The sequence below is a fragment of the Mustela nigripes genome, chromosome 7, assembly GCF_022355385.1.
Source record: "Mustela nigripes isolate SB6536 chromosome 7, MUSNIG.SB6536, whole genome shotgun sequence".
NCBI classification, from domain to species: domain Eukaryota; kingdom Metazoa; phylum Chordata; class Mammalia; order Carnivora; family Mustelidae; genus Mustela; species Mustela nigripes.
In genome coordinates, this window is record NC_081563.1 from 26,559,090 (window position 1) to 26,581,368 (window position 22,279).

Genomic DNA, 22,279 nt, shown 5'->3' on the forward strand with positions numbered 1-22,279 from the left:
GAGCAAGGAGCCCGATGTGGGACTCGATCCCAGGACGCTGGGATCATGACCTGAGCCGAAGGCAGCTGCTTAACCAACTGAGCCACCCAGGCGTCCTGCTTACTCATATTCTTTATGAGAGCATGGAATATCTATTTATTAAGATCATCTTCTATCTATACTTATAAATAGAATCAGTTTTTCTTTTCTGTAATTTATTTTTGCTAGTTTTTTAGGTTAGCGTTATAGTATTAGCAGGAAACAGAATGATAGTTTTATTTGTTAAAGCTAAATAAATATAATACTTGTAAAGTAGTAAGGTGAAGTTATTGGGATTTATATTTATATTAGGAATATTACTTTACAAAATAGCAGACATTGTTTGTTAATGTTTAATATTAAATGTTTAATGTTAAAAAGGCATTTTCTGGACCTTACTCTTTAAATTAATAAAAATAATATAGACACACACAGAAGTATCTACATCTATCTATCTCTCTCTATATATATCTACATATATATCTTTAGATACACACATACTTGTAGCTACTTTAATTGATTTGGGATGTTATGGGTTTGTGTGTTTGAAAATCAAGTTTACTAAATATGTTTTTAGTCTGGAGGTTCAAGTCCTGTCTTGCCTACTGCCTAAAGGAGTGCCCACCTTAATAGTAAATGAGCAACAATTAAGCTTACATTTCAGTCGTACCCTCCTTCACTATAAGCTCTCTGAATTGAACCCTCTGGCATCTGTGTTTTGTCTTCAGATCTCTGTTAGTATATACATTTATGTTTTAAATATGATTGGTTTGTACATAATTAACTATTTTGTGTGTTTTTTGTGTGGCAGTGAAATGAGTTAAGAAACCACTTATTTAGAAAATATAACGTAGGAAGAGCTCAGTAAACGATAGCTTTCATTAATGTTGTGTATTTTCATATGTATAGTTGTATTTCCTGCACTTTCAGTAATTATGTAACCAAAACTGATGTCATTTTTGCTTATCTTTCTGTCTCTGCATACAGGAAAGTTCACAAGAAAATTCAGGAAACTGTTCACCTTGGTTAACCCTAGGTAGTGGAATTGGGTAAAGGAATGGATCTGCTGGTATTTCTTTTCTATATTTACATAAAATTTGAATTTTTTTCCATTTAATGGTATTTTTTAATGAGGAAGAATAATTTTTTTAAAAACAATCAAAATATAGCTTATTGAACTACTCTCTTAATGAGTATTTGGATGGTTCTGGAAAACTAGTCAATATTATGATCTTAAAAGAAATATTCATTAAAGCAATGAATGTTTATGAGTGTTTAAAAATCAGTAACAACACCCAATGCTAGCCGAGCTGTGTTAAACTTTACTCTCATACATTGTTGTTGGTATTATCAGTTGATCAGTATCTATCAGGAAACAGACATTGACTTAATAATTCAGTTTGTTGCAGTCTTTCCCAGAGAAATAAATAATTCCCTTAAAAGTCTGTATGCATGAAGGGCAGCCTACTGAATGGGAGAAGATATTTGCAAATGACATATCCAATAAAAGATTAGTGTCCAAAATATATAAAGAACTGATAGAACTCAACACTCAAAAAAAAAATCCAGTTTATTATTTTTTTTAAGGATTTTGATTGTTATTTTGACAGAGAGACACAGTGAGAGAGGGAACACAAGCAGGGGAGTGGGAGAGGGACAAGCAGGCCTTCCACCAAACAGGGACCCCTGACATGTGGCTTGATCTCAGGACCCTGACATCATGACCTGAGCTGAAGGCAGGCCTGTAACTACTGAGCTACCCAGGTGCCCCACAAATAATCCAATTTAAAAAATGGGCAGAAGACTTGAATTGACATTTCTCCAAAGAAGATGTACAGGTTGCCAACAGACACATGAAAAGGTGCTCAACATCACTCATTGTCAGGGAAATGTAAATGAAAACTACAAAACTACAATGAGATATCACCTCACACCTGTCAGAATGGCTAAAATAAAAAACACAAGAAGCAACTAATGTTGGCAAGGATGCGGAGAAAAAGGAACCCTCATGCCTTGGCTAGTGGAAATGCAAATGGGTACAGCCACTGTGGGAAACAGTGTGGAGGTCTCAGAAAGTTAAAGATAGAACTACCCTATGATCCAGTAATCACACTATTAGGTATTTACCCCCAAAATACAAAAACAGTAATTCAGAGTGATACATGGACACTTGTGTTTATTGCCGCATTATTTACTATAGTCAAATTACGGAAGCAACCTAAGTGTGCATCAATAGATGAATGGATAAAGAAGATGTGAGATATATATATAAGACACACATAAACATACATATATACATACAGTGGGCTATTATTCAGCCATAAAAAATGAAATCTGCAACAACATAGATGGGTCTAGAGTACAATGCTAAGTGAAGTCAGTCAGAGAAAGACAAATACCATATGATTTCACTCATTTGTGGAATTTAAGAAACAAACCAAATGAGCAAAGGGAAAAAAAAAAAGACAAACCAAGAAACCAACTCTTAATTATAGAGAACAGACTGATGGTTACCAGAAGGGAGGTGTGTGAAGGTGGGTGAAATAGGTGATGGGGATTAAAGAGTACAGTTATCATGAGAAGCATCAAATAATGTGTAGAACTGTTGAATCACTATATTGTACACCTGAAACTAACATAGCGCTGTATGTTAACTATGCTGGAATTAAAATGAAAAGCTTAAAAAGTCTATATGCATGAAGAACATCATTAGCAATTTATTATGTAATAATGAAAAATTACTGTCTGAATGCCCAGCTATAGTGAAATGAGTATCAGGAATGCTTTTGGCAGCAAGTAAACCCTGTTAACACGGACATAACAAAGGTTATATTTTTTCCATAAGTCTGGTGGTGGGTAGTCCTTTTCTCTGACATAAGCTGGTATAGTTATTCAGTGATAACATAAAGTAACTAGGCCTTTTCTATTATTCTCCTCTGCCATTCTTCATCCCCGAGTCTGCTGGCTTATTGTCTTCCTGTTACGTTATGGTTACAGGACTGCTATAATTACAGATATCAGGACCAGAGTGGAAAGCAGCAAATAGGTTTGTTTGAATGTTTTTTGGGATGTGTCTCTTATCCGTGAATGATAAACTTTCCCATAAGTACTTTCTCTGCATCCACAGCTGATAGCCATATGTATTTCATTGGTTACATAGCCATGTGTGGCCACAACAGAAACTAAGAAAGTGTGAATTTTACTTTCCAGATTCTATTGTGGGACATTGCAGAGTAGAAAGAGGTTGGGAATTTGTGTTTTGAGTAGCCAGTCCACAAGATCTGTTACAATGGTTAAGTAAGTTACGGCAAATTTGCTTGAATTGATTTTTTACTCAATTATTATTATTGTTGTTTCTTCTGTAATAAACTCCATGAAAATGATGGTATCAAAAACAGTAATAACACAGAAAATTAGATTAGTTAAATACTTAAACTGTGTTTAGCAGAATGCCTGGTACTCCAGCGTGCTTATTTTCTTGCTTCCTGACTGAACATTAGTTTAAGTGCCGTAAAGTAGTAAAACAGTATTTAAACATAGAGGTATTTTTCTTTAATAGAAAATAATAAGTACTCTTCAGAGTACCTCCTAGAAGGGAGGGATTACTTTAAGCTAAATAGGCTAAGAGTTGGCATTAGTAGAATTTGAAATTTCAGAAGGGCGTTTGAAGAAGGTAGTGGGGATGAAGAGCAGAGCGTAAGCCAAGGCATGGGCCTGGGAGAGTTCAGGCCATATCTGAAAACTAAAAGATGGTCTGCTTTGATTGGAGCAAGGGATATGTGAGAAGGGAATGTGGGAGACATAGCTAGACAGGTGAGTTGGGAACAGATTGTAGATAGCCTTAAATTCCATTGGGAAGAATTTGGGCTTTAGTTTCATAACACCTTAAATTTATAGGTTCTAATTCAACATATTGAATGAATGTTTTAAATATGAAAAGTGTTGCCCCTTGAAGACTGCTTCTTTAGAGATTGTATACCTATCAAAAGGTAATTTGGTTTAAAACATGTTTAGAACTCCTTTGCAGTTTTCTTAACCATTAAGAAAATGATACACTATAGAAAACTCGTCATTTGCAAGGGATACTTTGAGACCTTTGTGCATCCTCAAATTTGCAAGGGAAACTTTGAGACCTTTGTGCATCTTCAAATTTTAAAATTAAGAGGGCTTTGTGTGGGATCCTTGCTTCCTCTGAATTATATTTCTTTGAGATTCATGTTTCTTATATATAATATTCCTATGAAGTTAATATTCTTCTTGGTATTAATGAAAGTTTTATTTCTTTTGATGAATAGATTTTGCTTAGGTTGAGCACTTGCTGAGTCAGTAATGTTTCTTTCCTTCCTTTTTTTTTTTAATTTTTATATAGAACATTTGGTGGTCTTGTTCACATTCATAGTTACAAGCTGTTACCAAATTTGACACTTCCTTCTTTCCTGATTAAGAACTGTTACTTTCTTAGTCCTTATATTTTTCTTCACTTGTGCTAGCTGTTAGGCTTTCTTTGGGGTTGGGGATGGCGAGACATTTTTGATGAAGAAACTCAGTTAAAAAAAAATAGTTATTGCTTTTGAACTTTGAGATGTGAATGCTTATTTAGGCTCGGCTCACTCATTTACTCTGGATCTGACCTCTGGCTTCTTATTGTCTTAACGGAATTTCTTCTGAGTGTCTCTCAAACAGTGATAACTGTGAATATTGAATCAGTGAATGTCAGGTTTATTATACTGCACATCCACAGCTTCTCCTCTTGATTGGTATCTTATTCTCTCACTCCACTCTATGTATGTGTATGAATATATATATATATTTTCTTTTTTCCAGCTTTATTGAGATATGTGTGACATAACATTGTGCAAGTTTATAGTGTACAATATTGATCTAATACATTTGTATATGTGTATATGTATGTTTTTTTGTAACTGAAATTTCTTTTTCTTTTTGCAAACATTAGAAAATTTGTAAAGATTTGAGAGATAGGAGGGCGTGCTCTGGGAATTGATTGGTTGGGGGCAAGATGGAAGCTTTGTGAGGATTCAAGAAACCTGATGTATGGTTATTTATATCCTGCAATCAGTTGATAATATGCAGATAATTAATTTAGTGTTTTAAGTGTGAATTTGGGCAATGGAGAGTTTCTTGTGTAGGACGGTCTATATTTTTAATCATACATTTAGGGATGGAGGGATTGAGATGATAGAATATACCACTATCTCCTATAGCATTTCAGATATAATGTGTCATCTAAAAAAGACTTACTCATCTTTTTTGGAAAGTAATGCTAGATGAATAAATAAAAATAATGGTACAGAATTTATGAGGACAATTTCAGGAAACTGATTTGTTGAAAGATAAAGCAAGCTGTAAAGTTAATACTAGATTAAAATACAGTTTCTGAGATGAACAACAGTTATGTACTTGACCCCAGAGTTGAAGAGGTATCTCTCACTGTATTTTGTGTTTACTTATTTTTAAAGATTTTATTTATTTATTTGTTTGTTTGTTTGTTTATTTATATTTGAGAGAGATGCAGTGAGAGAGAGCATGAGTGAGGAGAAGGTCAGAGGGAGAAGCAGACTCCCTGTGGAGCTGGGAGCCTAGTACGGGACTCGATCCCGGGACTCTGGGGTCATGACCTGAGCCAAAAGCAGTCGTCCAACCAACTGAGCAGCCCAGGTGTCCCTTATTTTTAAAGATTTTAAAAAAATATTTTTAGAGAGAGAGAAAGGGCGGAGGAAGAGAGGGAGAGAGAGAGAGAATCTCAGATTCCCCAGTGAGCTCTCAGTCTCACCACCCTGAGATCATGTCCTGAGCCAGAATCAAGAGTTGGACACTTAACTGACTGAGACACCCAGATGCCCTTATTTTGTGTTTATTTTTATATTTAGTGTTTTTGTCTATAACTGTGTTTCTGGTTCTAGTTGCATACAACATACACTACTGATCTACATATATTTTTTTCAGCATACAGGTTTCATTCACTGGACGGTGAGCTCTGTTTTATTTTGTTGCTGTCATAGCCCCAGTGTTAACTCGCTGGTGCAAAGCAGTGCTCAGTTAAATGAATAAATGTGAATATTCAATAAATTTATGATTCAAATCCTCATTTTTGGAGACCGCATTGTCTGGTCTTAGCTTTTTTTCTATACCTACGTGTTCTGGTCTTGCACTCTCCTTACATTGGAGGTGCATTGTGACTAGGAACTTAGTTTTGTCTTTCCGATATTCTTTATAGTAATTTGGACTGTGGTGGGTAGTAGGTATTCCCTAACAGTGTGATTAAACTAAATGAAAAATGGTCAGTTTTGTTTTTTTTTTAATCACGAGACTGCTAAAAATATAGTCATAAACAAGAAATTTGGAAGAGAATCAAAAAAGCTAATGTGTCCTTGTTTGTCAGCTTGAGGGCCTATATAAGACCACTTCTGTGGAGTATAGAGCTAGGGTTCTGGGACAGCTCAGTTCCTTGTTCTTTAACGGCCTATTTGCTTTATTTTTGGCCTTCTAACTATGTCACAGATGGTGTAGGTCAGTGGTTCTCCAAGTGTTGTCCCAGAATAGCAGTATTAACATCACCTGGGTACTTGGTAGAAATGCAAATTCTTAGGCCCCACTTCAAACTGAGGGTGGAGCCTGGCTCAGGAAGTCTGTGTTTTAGTGGGTCCTCTTGGTAATTCCCCTGGTAAAGTTTAATGTCACACCGTCTTTAGGAGAGCGGGCTATCTAGAGGCAACAGTTGCATGCCAGAGAAAGCCAACTGGCAGGCTGAATTTAAGAGAATAATGTAATCCAAGGCTTTTCAGAAGGAATAGATACGTATGGTTTTTGAAGATGTTAAGATATAAAGCAAATTATTGAAACTTCATTGTATGCTATTTCTTAGCCTAAGTAAACTGTATTACTCACTTTTACTTTTCAAGTATTTCTCTGTTTGTGAGTTTGTGCTCAAATTCAAAGTGAGAAGCTTGAATTGGTCAAGTTTTCTTGTACTTTACATTTTTGTAAAAGTGAGTGCTCTTTCCCTCCCATAGCGGATGACCAAGAAACAACTGAAAAGTGTCCAACCCAAATTAATTTTTTGTGTATTTTTCTTTTTGAATATATTTTTGGTGATTTCAGTTTTAAAATTTCTTTTTTATCAGTTTCAAATTTGAGCCCTTTTTAAATTTTAGAGTACAAGGTTTCAAAATTAAGGTACAGTTAAAATAATTTGTTTTTTAGATATTCCTGCATTATGCACATAAACCTGCTTAGATAAAACAGATTTATATTCCTTATCTATATCCTTTTGACAAATTGGAATTGAAAAATAATACAAAAATTAATTTTTGTTCACTATGTAGACTCAAATCGTAATATCTCCGGTTGTTGTTTTTATCTTTTTTCATTTTAAGATTTTATTTATTTATTTGACAGAGAGAAGATAGCGAAAGCAGGAACACAACACAAACGGGAGTGGAAGAGGGAAAGCAGGCTTTCTGTTGAGCAGGGAGCCTGATGTGGGGCTAGATCCTAGGCCCCTGGGATCATGACCTGAGCCAGATGCTTAACGACTGAGCCTCCCAGGTCCCCCAGTCTTTTTTCTTTCTTTCTTTCTTTTTTCTTTTTTAAAGATTTTGTTTATTTGCCAGAGAGAGAGAGCGCGTACACACAAGCAGGCAGAAAGGCAGAGACAGGCAGAGGCAGTGACAGAAGCAGGCTCTCTGCCAAGCAAGGAGCCCGATGCAGGACTCTATCCTAGGACTCTGGGATCATGATCTGAGTCAAAGGCAGCGGCTTAACCAACTAAGCCACCCAGGTGTCCCTAATCTTTTTATTTCTAATGGTTAGGAAATGAGGGCCTGATTCTAGGTATATAATGTAAAAATCTTATAAGGCATCGTGAAAGTTCTAGCATTCATTTTCCCTGAAGATAACTCCAAAGTTTTCTTTTCGGATATATGAGCCATTACTGTTAGGTTTCCTTGTATAGATAAATGGATGCATGATGACTTAAAATTTTAAAAGATGAATTATTTTATTTATAACACTTGAAAACTATTTTCATACCTTATCTACTTGATCAAATTGAGTTTATTTCTTTTTCTAATTTTTTTCTCAATATTTCAATTGCATGTCTTAATCTTTTGTTCTTGGAACTCTGGAAAGTTCAGAAGAATTCACTCTGAGAATGTTGAGGTGACAGTAGTGCAGGCAGAAGCAAGAGTTTTAAAAAGTAGGCAAATGGTAGCTCAATAGTTCATAGAGAAGTATAGCTATAAAATAAATAGGTAACTGAGTTCATCACTATTCCATATTACTTAACAGTATTGGAGGCTAGGCATAGATTTGTTCCCTAACTAGAGAACTCTCTTATTTCAGAAGGAATTCTGTTGTAGTGATGTGCAGGGAGAACTTTAAGGGACCCTTTGGACCATGCATTTTTCTGTCTTGTCCTTGTTGCTGAATACTCCCACTACATTACCTTTGTGTCTTGAGTTTTCCAAGTGGTTTTGCACTGTCATCTTAGTTCATTTGTGAGAATGCTGTGCTCTTTAGGGATATAAACTACTCAATCTCTTGGTGATTGTTTTTTCTCCTTTGTAAAAATAATGTAATTGGATTAAAACATCCAAGACAGGGGTGCCTGGGTGGCTCATGACCTCTGCCTTCGGCTCAGGTCATGGTCTCAGGGATTGAGCCCTGCTCCCGCCCCTGCTCTCTGCCTGCCTGCCTGCCTACTTGTGATCTCTATCAAATAAATAAATAAAATCTTTAAAAAAATAAAAAAAAATCCAAGACAAAGTCTACAAACTGGTGACTTGTGGAGCCAGATCTGGTGGATGAATTTGTTCTGCTGTAATTGGCTTTACATTTCTCAATGAAGAGACTTCTATGCATAGCAACATGCCTGTGGTACAGCATTCAGAAGGTGTAAGGACAGACATGGATATTTGAAGGTAGTTTTAACTCCTGTTCCTCTTTCTCCCATCCACCTAGTTACTTTCTTTGGAGATGTTCAGAACGACCGCATGTTTGTGAATCACTCCAGAGTTATTACTTATACATAGAAGCATAATAGTATATTTACCTTTTTGTTTTAAACCAAATGGTTGCAAACTATATACTTTGTTCTCTGTCTTGCCTTTTTGTTTTTCCATTTAATCTATCTTGGGAATCATTCTATATCAATATACCTAGAACTGTCTCCTTTGTAACAAAGCATAACATTCCTTCGTGTAGATACAGCCCACTATCTTTTGATTTTTCCTTTCTTTCCTTCCCCCACCTCCGTTCCCCCTCCTGTCTTTCAGTCTTTTTTCCCCTTATGTCTCTCCTCCCCTTTCTGCCTTTTCAATTAAATAAGCCAATTCAAACAATAGTATCCTTCCATATTAGTATTCAGGGGTTTTGAATTATTTATTTATTTATTTATTTAGTGAAAGATTTTATTTATTTATTTGACAGAGATCACAAGTAGGCAGAGAGAGAGGAGGAAGCAGGCTTCCTGCTGAGCAGAGAGCCGGATGCGGGACTCTATCCCAGGACCCTGAGATCATGACCTGAGCCGAAGGCAGCGGCTTAACCCACTGAGCCACCCAGGCGCCCTGAATAATTTATTTTGCTTATTTTTTCCATGTGTACTTTAGAATTATGTGTTGTATTCTTTGCTTAGATTTTATTTTTTTCTTGGAAGTTTTATTCTAATCATCTTATTTTTGTTATTATAAATGGGATTGTTTTCTATCATTATATCTATTATTTATAGTTTCTGGGTTTTAATTTATTATTTTTATATATAGCCTTTACTCAAATTCCTCTATATTTTGTAAAACTTTATAGTCAGTTTCTTTGGATTTTCCTAGTATCTACTCATATCATTTGCAAATGATGATAATTTTATTTTCTTTTTTCAGTTTTTAAACTTTTTTCTTTCTTGACAGATGACATTAACTACTACCTCCAGTATATGGTTAAATATTTGTGGTAAAAAATGGCAATCCTTTTTTGTTCCCGATTGTCCGTATTTCTTGGGTTTTTCTATTATACATGATGCTGACTTCGAATTGAATTTTTTGTATCTTATCATATTAAGGTAGTTGGCCTAGTGTTTATTTCAAAATTAAAAAAAAAAAGATATTATGTTGACAGAACAGTTGCAAGGGTAATACACAGAATTTTTTCCTTCCTGAACCATGTGAGGGTAAGTTGCCAGCCAGCCTAATAGGCTGTTGCCTCCCACCCAATACTTTAGTGTTTATTTCCTCTATACAAGTACTATCTTATGTAACCATATATAACCATCAAAATCAGGAAATTAATACTGATACATTACTACCATCTAATCTTCAGACTCCATTCATGTTTCATCACTTGTCCTAATAATATCATTTTATAGCCAAATTCAGTTCATAATCTTGTATTACATTTGGTTTTCATGTCTTTTTAGGCTCCTTCAATCTAAAACAGTCTTTCCTTGACTTTTATGACCTGACACTTTTGTACATTACAAGAAAGTTAATGTAAAATGTCCCTCAACTTGAATTTGCCTGATATTTCCTTATGATTGATTTCAGATTATGCATCTTTGGCAGAAAGAAGTATCACAGAGGTGTTCTGTGATCACCAAGAAAAAAATCACTAATATAATTATTCTTTTTTATTTATCTTTGTAGGCAACTCCATCTTCTCTGTAATCTTTCTCTAAAACAGTTCTAGATCTTTTTTTTTTTTTTGTAATTTGACAGAGATCACAAGTAGGCAGAGAGAGAGAGAGATGAGGAAGCAGGCTCCCTGAAGAGCAGAGAGCTGGATGCCGGGCTTGATCCCAGGACCCTGGGATCATGACCTAAGCCAAAGGCAGAGGCTTTAACCCACTGAGCCACCAAGGCACCCCTAAGTCTTTTGTTTTTATTAAATATTTAGCTAATCCAATATGTGAATTGGTAGAAGGATGGGGAAGCAAGTGTACTGGGAAAACAAGGAGTTTTTAATCACAGTAAAGACTTTCCAGTATTATGGACTGAAGTTTCAGAATCATCCAGGAACCATGATGGTGGCAAAAATACAAAACTAGCCAAAGGATATAGAGAGGAAGAAATTGGTCATTGATTTTGTCATTACTTTGATTTTTATAATTATATGGCTAGGTTATTGTTTTTATTAAAGCCATATTGAAGAGTATATAGAATTCTATGCCAAAGCATTGTTTGGTCAAAGAAGTTGGGCTATCATATCCTTTTGACAAGGCTTTCATTTTTGTCAGCTTTTATTATTCCTTTTCTTTCTTTTTTTTTTTAGCAGGTGGGTGTGAGGCAGATGGGGATGAGGGATAGAGGGAGAGAGAGAGAGAGAGAGAAAATTTCTCTCTCTCTCTTTTAAAAGATTTTATTTATTTGGGAGAGAGAGAGAGTGAGAGAGAGAGCATGAGCAGAGAGGAGAGGGAGAAGCAGCTCTCTGCTGAGCAGGAAGTCAGATGGGGGCCTCAGTCCCAGGACCCTGGGATCATGACTTGAGCCAAAGGCAGATGCTTAACTGACTGAGCTACCCAGGCTCCCCAGGGAGAGAGAATCTTAAGCAGGCTTCATGCCTAGTGCTGAGCCTGACTCGGGGCTCTATCTCACAATCCTGAGATCATGACCTGAGCTGAAATCAAGAGTTGAAGCTTAACTGACTGAGCCACCCCTCATTTTTATCAGCTTTAAATGCAATGTATTATTATTATGCTTACATAAAATAATGAATCTCCTTGCAGAATACATAATTTCAAAGGTTTTATGATCATTAAGTTTGGGTAGTATAGATATTTGATGTCTTCTCTTCTATGATTGTTTTTGGAGTATTTTAATTCTGTAAGAAAAAATAACTCTTCTTTAATTGCAATTTTAAGACCTTATTGAAATAAAAACAAAACCAGCACTACTTGTATCTTGAAAATTGTAAGATCCGGGGCGCCTGGGTGGCTCAGTGGGTTAAAGCCTCTGCCTTTGACTCGGGTCATGATCCCAGGGTCCTGGGATTGAGCCCCGCATCGAGCTCTCTGCTTAGCAGGGAGCCTGCTCTTCCTCCTCTCTCTCTGCCTGCTTCTCTGTGATCTCCATCTGTCAAATAAATAAAATCTTTAAAGAAAAAAGAAAATTATAAGATCCTTGGTAAATTGGATTTTGTGTTCAATATGGTACTAAAAACATAGAAAGGAGTGTTACTCAAATAGAGTAGAAGTTTAGTGGTTCACTCACTAAACTTTAGTTGGACAATCCAGTTTCTTAAGGATGTGTTAAGGTCATCATTAAATATAAGTTCTTGCTCAATTAAATAGAAAGCACTGTGGAAATATAAATAATTGTTATCTGCATTAATGTAATAGAAATGGAGGGGGAAAGCCTATGAGAATAGTGAAATTGATGGCTATCCTTGAGGGCCCTTCAGTCCTTTCTGCCCTATTCTTAGTGGTATTCTAGTGGTGTAACTCTACAGGAGTTACTTTACCAAGTGAATGTTTGTAACATAGTTTCAGTTCCTTAAGTGGAAGATACTATTTCAATTCTAAATGTCCTTTTAGATATTCAAGAAAGCCATTCTTTCTAGCTGTTTTACTGAAGATGAAAATTTTATGGTTTGTTTACATGTTAAAATGTAGGGTTTTTTTCTTTAATTATTCCTTGAAGGGGCCAGGAACCTATAGAGGGCTGTGGTTTCTGATTTTCCTTTTTTGAACTTTTACTTTTTTCCTGCATATTAAAAAATCTCCTAAAAGGGGGTGGAGTGAAAGGTGTGGATTGAGAAAAGGCAGCTGTTTATTGTTTGTGGGGGAGGTCCAGAATAAAGTCTTTCAAAACAATTTTAAATCCATCATAAGATTTACATATGTGGTGAAGTTCTGAGAACTGTTACTTTGCAGTGGTATTACAAGAACTCAGGATTTTACCATCCCCTTTCCCCATCCTCACTTTTATAAAAGAGAAGCCCCCTCAATGCCACAAACACTTGAGCAAACTGTACTGTACCCTTTGCATAACGTCTGCATTTATATTGGTTGTTTTAGATTATAGAATCTTAGAGGATACAGTCTACCTGTTGTAATATCCCTGATCTGAAGTAAAATGCATATTTTTTTTAAAAAAACTTTTTTTTTACCTCCTTGCAATCAATGCCGTTCTATATATTTAAATACCTTGTGACACATATGTAAAAGGAAGTGTATTTGTATCTTAAGTGTCCAGTCTCCCAAAGTTTCTGTCTTCAACTGGGTTAAACAGTTTTTTAATTTGGTCTAATCTTAGCTTTGTCTTTCTTTTCCCTACTTAGGCCCAGATTGCTTTCCTTCAGGGGGAAAGAAAGGGTCAAGAAATTTTGAAGAAAGATCTTGTGAGGAGGATCAAAATGCTGGAGTACGCTCTTAAACAGGAAAGGTAATTCAGTGAAATGGAAGATGATGTTCTGTGTAAAGATTGGAGTAATTTTTCTGTCATTCCTAAAACAAATCCAAATTTTAATACTTAATACTTTCGAATTCAGGAAATAGTATCTGTATTACACATTTTAAAATGGTTATAATATGTTAATTTAATGTTCTTGTGATTGTTTAGTAATCATGACCAATAAACTGATTTATATGATTTATTTTAAAAATTTCACATTTTCCCTCTGTCCTGTCCTTTTTAAAGAAACTTAAATGCTTTCTGAGCTGTTATTATCCATTTCTTTATGGAATTGAAACTGTTTTTGAGTTGTAAAGGAAATTTCTGTGATGCTTACTCCCTCATCAACTAATATTATTTAATTTGATATGTTTTCTTTGGGAAAAAATGTAGACTGTCTGGAGAACCTTTTTATCTTTTTCTAGACTTTTCTGGTATTTTGTTCCTTTGCTATCAGCTATTCCTATCTCTCCGAAGTGAACCTTATCTTTCCATGTTGCTAGTGTCTAAGATACTCTAGTAACAAAGCTTGGATCACAAGTAAAGGACAGCAGGTCATAGATGAGAATTTTGGAAATTTTTATATGAATTACAGTGGTCTTTGGAATTTTTGTTTTTAGATAATTTTTCGTTTCTGATAATTGAGTACTTGATAGGCAATATTGAAATTCTCTATTTTGCTTGTTTTGATCACATGCTTTTCTCCTTTCTTTGAAGTTAATGGATGGGCTGTTTGCAAAACTGCCATAAAATAGCATTTAACAGAAAATATCTGTGAATACTAAGAAACAGATTAAACTTTATGGAACTTGTTTTCACCTTTACTTGGGATCTTTGAATGGCACAAAATAAAAAATAGATGATTCTTTTTATTCCTGGAGAGATTTATTGAAAGCTGTATTGGAGAGATGGTGGAGAGAGGGAAACTACTTTTTAAAAAAATATGTAGTTTGGGAGTATTTTAGGTTTTAAGCAATCTAATTATAGACATCATCAAAAAGAAAGTAATAACATTAATAATGGCAACTATTTATTAACTACTGTGTACCAGGCCCTGAGTTTTAAAAACGAAGTAACTTGAATAGAATTACAAAGTTGTAGGAGAGCTGTGATTCAGATCCTCAGGTCTGTCTGATTCTGAAATCTATACTCTTTACCGGTACATTATTCTATCTTTGTAATACAGAAGAATTAAAATATACCTATACTAAAGTAACTAGGGGTGTGTGTGTGTGTGTGTATGAGTGTGTCCCTTATCATTAAACATTTCATTAATGTATCCATTCAACTTAAGTGTTGTGCTAGAGTTGAGTGTAAACGTAGGCCACCGTCCTTATCCTTAAGGGCTCAGAGTAGCAAGAAACACACTTATAAACCACAAAAGTGCAGTTCACTATGGTAGGTGCTATGGGAGATATCTGTACAGAGTACAGTGGGGTCACAAGGGAGTGGTTATTTGGTTCTGAAAGGTGGATATAATTGGAGAAGCAAGGATATAATTGGAGAGGAGCTGAGACTTCAACAGCATCATAAAAATAAGGCATTTGCCAGATAGGCAAAGTTCAGGAGGTAGAGAGGATATATTTGACAGGGAACAGAGCAGTTTGGTGTGTTACAGAAATTTGCAGTCACTGTGTGGAGGGTAGGATGTAGTTGTGATTTGATAAGTGATAATGGTAGACGTGGGCAAGAGCCAGATCATGGAGAACTTAACTAAGGAGTTCAGACTTTTCTCTTCCATATAATAGGGAACATTGAAAGTTTTTCAAAACATTTTAATCTAAAATTTCTCAAGCTAACAGTAGTTGCAGGAGCTACGTGCCTTTTACCCAGATTCACCCAGTTGACAACATTTTGCTGTATTAACTGGTATGTTCACTCTGTAGGCACATTGCTTTTTTCCTGAATCCTTTGCTACTTAGATACAGACATTATACCTCTTTGCCCCTGTTTACCTCAGTATATTTCTTCTAAGAGCAAGGAGGTTCCCTTATACAATTATAACTCTTTATCAAATTAAGGAAATTTAATGTTGATGTAGCACTGTTACCTAATACAGCCCATATTCACATGTTCCAGTTATGATCTTAATAGAATTTTTTCCCATGAAATGTCCCAGTGATGATTTTTATAGTACTTTTATAGTACTATATTTTACAGTACCTTTTTCCTGGTATAGGATCCAGTCTAGGGATACATATTGTATTTAGTTGTCATACAGTTGAAAGGAGCATGAAATAGTATAAAATAGATTTTGGAAAGATCACCACTCATTATGGGGGATGGAATGGAAAAATCTGTTAATAGAAGCAGGATGAGAAATTATAATATGGTAGCTGCTGGAATAGAGGAGGCTATGAAACATTTTTTTATGTTTTTAATTAATTTATTTACTTTTAAAGATTTTATTTGTCAGAGAGAGAGAGAGAGAGAGCGCGAGCACAGGCAGACAGAGTAGCCCACAGAGGCAGAGGGAGAAGCAGGCTCCCTGCCAAGCAAGGAGCACAATGTGGGACTCGATCCCAGGACGCTGGGATCATGACCTGAGCCAAAGGCAGCCACTTAATCAACTGAGCCACCCAGGAGTCCCGCTATGAAACATTTTAAATAGAATTCATAAAAATTAGAGAGGATTGAGTATAGAAGTTTCTGGCTTGAGTCAAAGTTTTATAAGTTGTATAAATTAAAGATTAAGAAGTAAGTGTTGAAAAACAGATATGGGAGTGGGACTGAGGACTAGAGGTATATACTTGGGAACCATAAATATTGTGGATAAAGTTATAGGAGTAGTTGAAGCAAGCAGAAGAAGTATTATGGGAGAAGAGAGAATCATCCAGAGCCACAGGAGATGGAAATGTTTGAGGCAGAGGGAGGAAGAGCCAGCAAAGGAATGGTTGGAGAAGGAAGAGAGAGCAGTATAGTGGAAGCAAGCTGAAGAAGGCGGGAGTTTGACAATTGCAGATGCCAAACAGACTCAAAGTAAGTAAACTGAAAAACTGAAAGTAGTCATCTATATTTGCTAGGTAGGAGCTTGCTGGACTTGCCAGAATAGTTTCAGTGAGGTAGCAGGAACATAAACCAGATCACAGGGGATTGAGAGCTGAGAAGGACAGATAAAGTAGAGACAGATACAGTCACTTATTTTTTTCAAGTAGTTTGATTTTGAAGAGCAGAAGAGATAACTGGCTGGGTCTAGAGAATTTTTTTTTTTTTTAAACTAATGGAATTCTTGAGAATAGTCACTGATTTTGTATCTTTTGAAATTTACTGAATGATTTGAGATTATTCCTGATGTTATGGCACTATTTAAGTATAATAAGAAATAAAAAAGCATTTCTTTGTGGATTAGAGCTCTTAAACATTTCAGTTCTTTAACTCTGAAGTTATTTTTCTAATGCTTTAATGCCAGGAATTTTAAAAAATTTTGGAGTTCGAGAACATTTCCATTCTTTTGATTCTGAAATTATTTTTTCTAATACTTTAAGCCAAGAATTTTTAAGGTTTCTTTTATTGAACATAATTTGAAACATAAATGTAGAGAGACTGATATCTTTTATATACACCTCCAAGCCTCAACAGTTAATGTTCCTGTCAGTTTTGCTTCATCTTCATCTATTTTAGAACAGCGAATTCTAGACATCTTGTCATTTACCCTGACACAGCTAAGTATAAGGATCATGATTTAGAATTGCTGTGTTACAGATTTTCTAAGTAGTCCCACTTAAAAAGATCCAAAATTAAGTGAAACTGAATCTTTAACATTACAGAAAGATTACTCGCCTAGTCAGGAATTTTTCAAGGCATTCCTTAAAGTGTGATGGAATATGCAAAATGAGCAAATTTCAAAAATACATAGTGTTTAAGATTTACTCAGGAACTTCTATACTGAAGAACCTTAAATGCTATATAAGATACAATTCTGAAACATTCCATTTTTTCCCCATTTCTCTCTTTAATCTGCACTACTGTAAAAACTAAAAAATGTGCCCCTTGCCTCTGATGTTTCCATATTCTAATTGATCTTCCACATTTGTATGATTCATTTTTTTGAAATACAGGTGTTATATCCCTGCTTAAAAATACCTAGCTAATTTCAAAGATCTTAATAAAACCTCTTACAGCCAGGGCCCTTCCTAGTTCTGTATACACACGTGCATGCGTGTGCACGCACGCACACCGCACGCGCGCGCACACACACACACACACACACACTTTTTTTTTTTTGGGCCCATGGTGTATTTTTTCCCCCACTTTTTCTTTTGACAGAAATACTCTTCTGTATTTGTCTGATTGGAAATGGTTTTTTGAGGTTTAGGTAAAATCTCATATGTTACCTTTTTTTGGTAGTTCTCCTTGACACCACCTTTGACAGAATTAGATAACCTGTTATCTGAATTCCTATAACATATGATAAAACACATAACTTTTATCACAGTGTGCTGTTGTTACTCAATTTCTATCTCTTAGGCATCTCCTTGCCTCCACCTTTAATCAATATAAATTGCAGGTTATTCCCAGCAGCCAGTACTGTGCCTGAGATGTCAAAAGAATTCAGAAACAGTTCCTTGATTTAATAAAATTATTTTTAGCATCAACATTTAAAATGTGATTCGGATGCTATGTTATATTCCTACCACATTATTTATAATAAGAGACTTGGGAACAAATCTATAATGGAACTTCTTTATTATTACACAACTTTTATGCTCTTTTATCCAATAAAGGCCAGTTGGGAGGCCAAGCTATGTATTAGACATAGAGTTTATAGGCATGAGCTCTGCTATTAATTTTATAGTCACATTTAGACAAAAAGATAAGGGAGTAAGGTTGTGGTAGGTAACATTGTGAGATGAAGTATTAAAACCATGGGAAACGGGGCGCTTGGGTGGCTCAGTCATTAAGCATCTGCATTCGGCTCAGGTCATGATCCCAGGATCCTGGGATTGAGCTCATATTGGGCTCCCTGCTTTCTGGGAAGCCTACTTTTCTCTCTCTTACTCACCCTGCTTGTGTTCCCTCTCTCACCGTGTCTCTCTCTGTCAAATAAATAAAATCTTAAAAAAAAAATAAAACCATGGGAAACAATATGAGTGAGAAGAGTATTTGGCATGTTGGCTTCAAAAGGAATGTTACTAAGTTGAGAAAGTTTCTGTGAGTAAATTATTTTTCAGTGAATTTAACAGTTTAGTAGGGAGACCCTGCCTTAAGGGAATGCAGCCGGTGGTAAACACAACAGTTCTTTACTTTCTTTGTCTGTGTCTATTTTTTTAATGAACTGTTAGTTCATAGTATGTTATTTTTATTACATACATTGTAAAGAATATTTTCTGTTCCCCTTTTATATAAACTCTGTTGCAGTTTTTCCCAAGGCCACTAGAATGTGCTGTAGTGCAGCGTTTCGTGTGTAGAAAGATTTTTTTTTTCCTATACACACAAACACACGCACACATGTTCATATATGTGTATATATATATGTACATATATATATAAATAAGCTCCATAATATTTTATTGCTACTTTAATTCCATCCTCAGACCAGTTCCTTTCAATCGCTATTTGACTTTTAGGAGGTATTATAACTTTGTGTTGGTAGATGAAAAATCTGAAGATTGACAATTACATTAAGAACCTTGTTTACTTTCTGGTAACTAAGTAAAATTAAGTGGCTATATTCTCTAACAATCAACATTATTACAATACGTTGAAATAGGCTAGGAAATGTTTGATCTGGTTATGAAATGTTTGTGATTAACGGAAACATTGGGAATAGAGAAAAAGATATTCTAGTTAATTTGGAACAAAAGTATTTATTAAAATTTTTTTAAAAAGAAGAAATACAGGGACGCCTGGGTGGCTCAGTTGGTTCGACGACTGCCTTCGGCTCGGGTCATGATCCCGGAGTCCCGGGATCGAGTCCCGCATCGGACTCCCAGCTCTATGGGGAGTCTGCTTCTCTCTCTGGCCTTCTCCTCGTTCATGCTCTCTCTCGCTGTCTCTCAAGTAAATAAATAAAATCTTTAAAAAAAAAAAAAAAAGAAGAAATATATGCATGTTGTTAATTAGCCAAATAACACGGTATGGTCTTCCTTATGCATTGCATTTCCTTACCAAAGGAAATCTTGCTAATATCTTATGCATCATGTATTTTTCCAGAAATCTTCTATGCATATGAAGTATATACATATATATATATGTATATATAAAAACACGTATATAAAATAAATAATCTTTTTTACTTTGAACTATAAGAGACTCTTAATCTCACAAAACAAACTGAGGGTTGCTGGGAGGTGGGGGAGAGGGATAGGGTGGCTGGGTTATGGACATTGGGGAGAGTATGTGCTATAGTGAGTGCTGTGAAATGTGTAAGCCTGATGGTTTACAGACCTGTCTCCCTGGGGCAAGTAATACATTATATGTTAATAAAAAATTTTTTTAAATTCTTTTTTATTTTTAATAGGTGCATATTATTACAAAACATTTTGTATATATGCAAAACGTAAAAAGACTAATATATAATATGCTCATATACTTGCTACCTACCTTAAATAGAACATAGCTGTCTTTAATTTTCATAGGTTTTCTTAAGATTCTCCTTTATAGGGGCGCCTGGGTGGCTCAGTGGGTTAGGCCGCCGCCTTCGGCTCAGGTCATGATCTCAGGGTCCTGGGATCGAGTCCCGCATCGGGCTCTCTGCTGAGCGGGGAGCCTGCTTCCCTCTCTCTCTCTCTGCCTGCCTCTCCATCTACTTGTGATTTCTCTCTGTCAAATAAATAAATAAAATCTTTAAAAAAAAAAAAAGATTCTCCTTTATATAACCTTGATTTTTCTGTTATAGCTGCAAAATAATATGAATCCCAGTACTTTGCCCATTTGACCAAAGAATTTCCATTTCCTCTAGCCCTTTTTTGAAATACAAAAACTAATTTATGTTACATGCTCAATTAGTTTTTTATAAAAAAAATTAACTTGAAATTTGGGTATATTATCCCCTCATTCCTTCTTTATCACTTTATTACTTTCGTTTTTCAAATTATTATTATTGTTGTTGTTATCCTAACCTTATTACATTTAATATTTATTATAAAAGGCCTCAATATTTTAGGGAAGCAAATCAGTCAAAATACATAAATGCATTATGTAAGTATGACCATTTTGGGTTGACCTTTAAAATTTTTACTTTATCTGGATTACTTTTCTGGTCTCAGATGGTTAAATCTGAAATGGTGAAATCAGGTTAGCCAGAAATAATTATATTCAGCTAGCTTTAAAAGGGAAATAGATACGAATTTCTGTTCACAGTTCTTCCTGAAAAGGCAAAGGATATCTTGACTATTAAAAAAATTTGTTCATTCCTGTTGAAATATCTTATTCAACACTGGTGGTTAGGGCTGATTCCCCCTCCCTCCTTTGGGTTGTTTACTGTAATGCATACTTGATAAATCATAATTGCCTGACAAGGCACAGAGTATTATAGATTACTTAAAACATTTTTTTGAGTATAATTGATACACAATGTTACATTAGTTTTGGGTGTCCAACACAGTGATTCAATATCTCTATATGTTATGCTATGTTTGCCATAAATGTAGCTACCATGTGTCACCATACAGTGCTATTACAGTATCATCGACTGTATTCCTTGTGCTGTACCTTTTATTCCTGTGACTTATTCATTCCATAACTCAAGCCTTTATCTCCTACTTCCTTCCCCCATTTTGCCCATTCCCCCACCACCCTTCCCTCTGGTAATTCTCTGTTCTGATTCTGCTTTTTGTTTGTTTTTTCTTTTCTCTTTTTTTTTAGATTCTACATATGAATGAAACCACTTGGTATTTGTCTGTCTTAGTCTTATTTCACTTAGCATGATACCCTTTGGATCCATCTATGTTGTCACAAATAGCAGGATCTCACTCTTTTGTTATGGCTGCATAATGTTCCATTGTATGTACATATCATTAGATGAGTTTTCTTTTTATAAATACATCAATTTTGAGAAAGGTTAGTCTTCTACAAGTTTATTTCATGATCCAAATTTATTTACTGCCTTTGATAGTAGAATTGTACTTTGGCAATCATCAAGGAAATTTGAATACTATAGAAAGTAGAATGTGATATGTAATTATAGAAAGATTTATGATTCCCAGTGTTACTCTTTTATTTGTTATAATGACACTTAATGGTGTAACAATAAAAAAAATAATGATGACCACTTTGACATTGTGGAAGGCTGTTTTGAAAGGTAGCCAGGACTAATGTATACTGATGACTACTCCTGTTACATATCCTCAAGTTCATTTAAATATGTTTAAGATGGTTTGTATTTTCTTATTTCTTTGTTAGAGCCAAATACCACAAGTTGAAATATGGAACAGAATTGAATCAGGGAGATATGAAGCCGCCAAGCTATGATTCTGGTAAGCTAATTTTAAAGGAAGTTTAAATGATTAAAAAGAAGTTGACATCTAATATTTGTAGCAGCAATATTTTTAACTGCAAATTAATTTCTAATTATTTGTGTGTTAGTGATTTTTTCTGACCTACTTTATTAGCGCTAATCACTTAGTGTTGTTTCGGTGATTTTCCATTACCTTCCTTTCTTTTTCCTCTTCCCCTTTCTTTTAGTTTCCCATTTTCTGCTTATGTTCTACACTTCCTGGAAGGATCAGAATTCATGGGGTAAACACACTAACATAACTGTGTCTTGCTGGGTTTCCCAGTATTAATGGGAACTTCAAGATGTGCAGTACAAAGCACATGATGCCCTTGAAATCCCGAGAGAAAGAGAAGGAATGACAGAGTTCAGAGATACTTTCTCAAGTACAGGGAATTCCTAATCCCTTCAACCTAATCCCTCAATT

General features: G+C 35.2%; 1 protein-coding gene across 3 annotated transcripts in view; it reads left to right on the forward strand.

Annotated features, from left to right (window-relative positions):
* The window catches only part of STRN (striatin), a 101,944-nt gene that overhangs the window by 23,333 nt on the left and 56,332 nt on the right, over positions 1–22,279 (forward strand). For all 3 annotated transcript variants that reach the window (XM_059405421.1, XM_059405419.1, XM_059405420.1), the window contains exons 2-3: positions 13,306–13,409; positions 21,762–21,835. In XM_059405421.1, the coding sequence (XP_059261404.1) occupies positions 13,306–13,409; positions 21,762–21,835 (178 nt within the window). The remainder of the gene's footprint in view (positions 1–13,305; positions 13,410–21,761; positions 21,836–22,279) is intronic.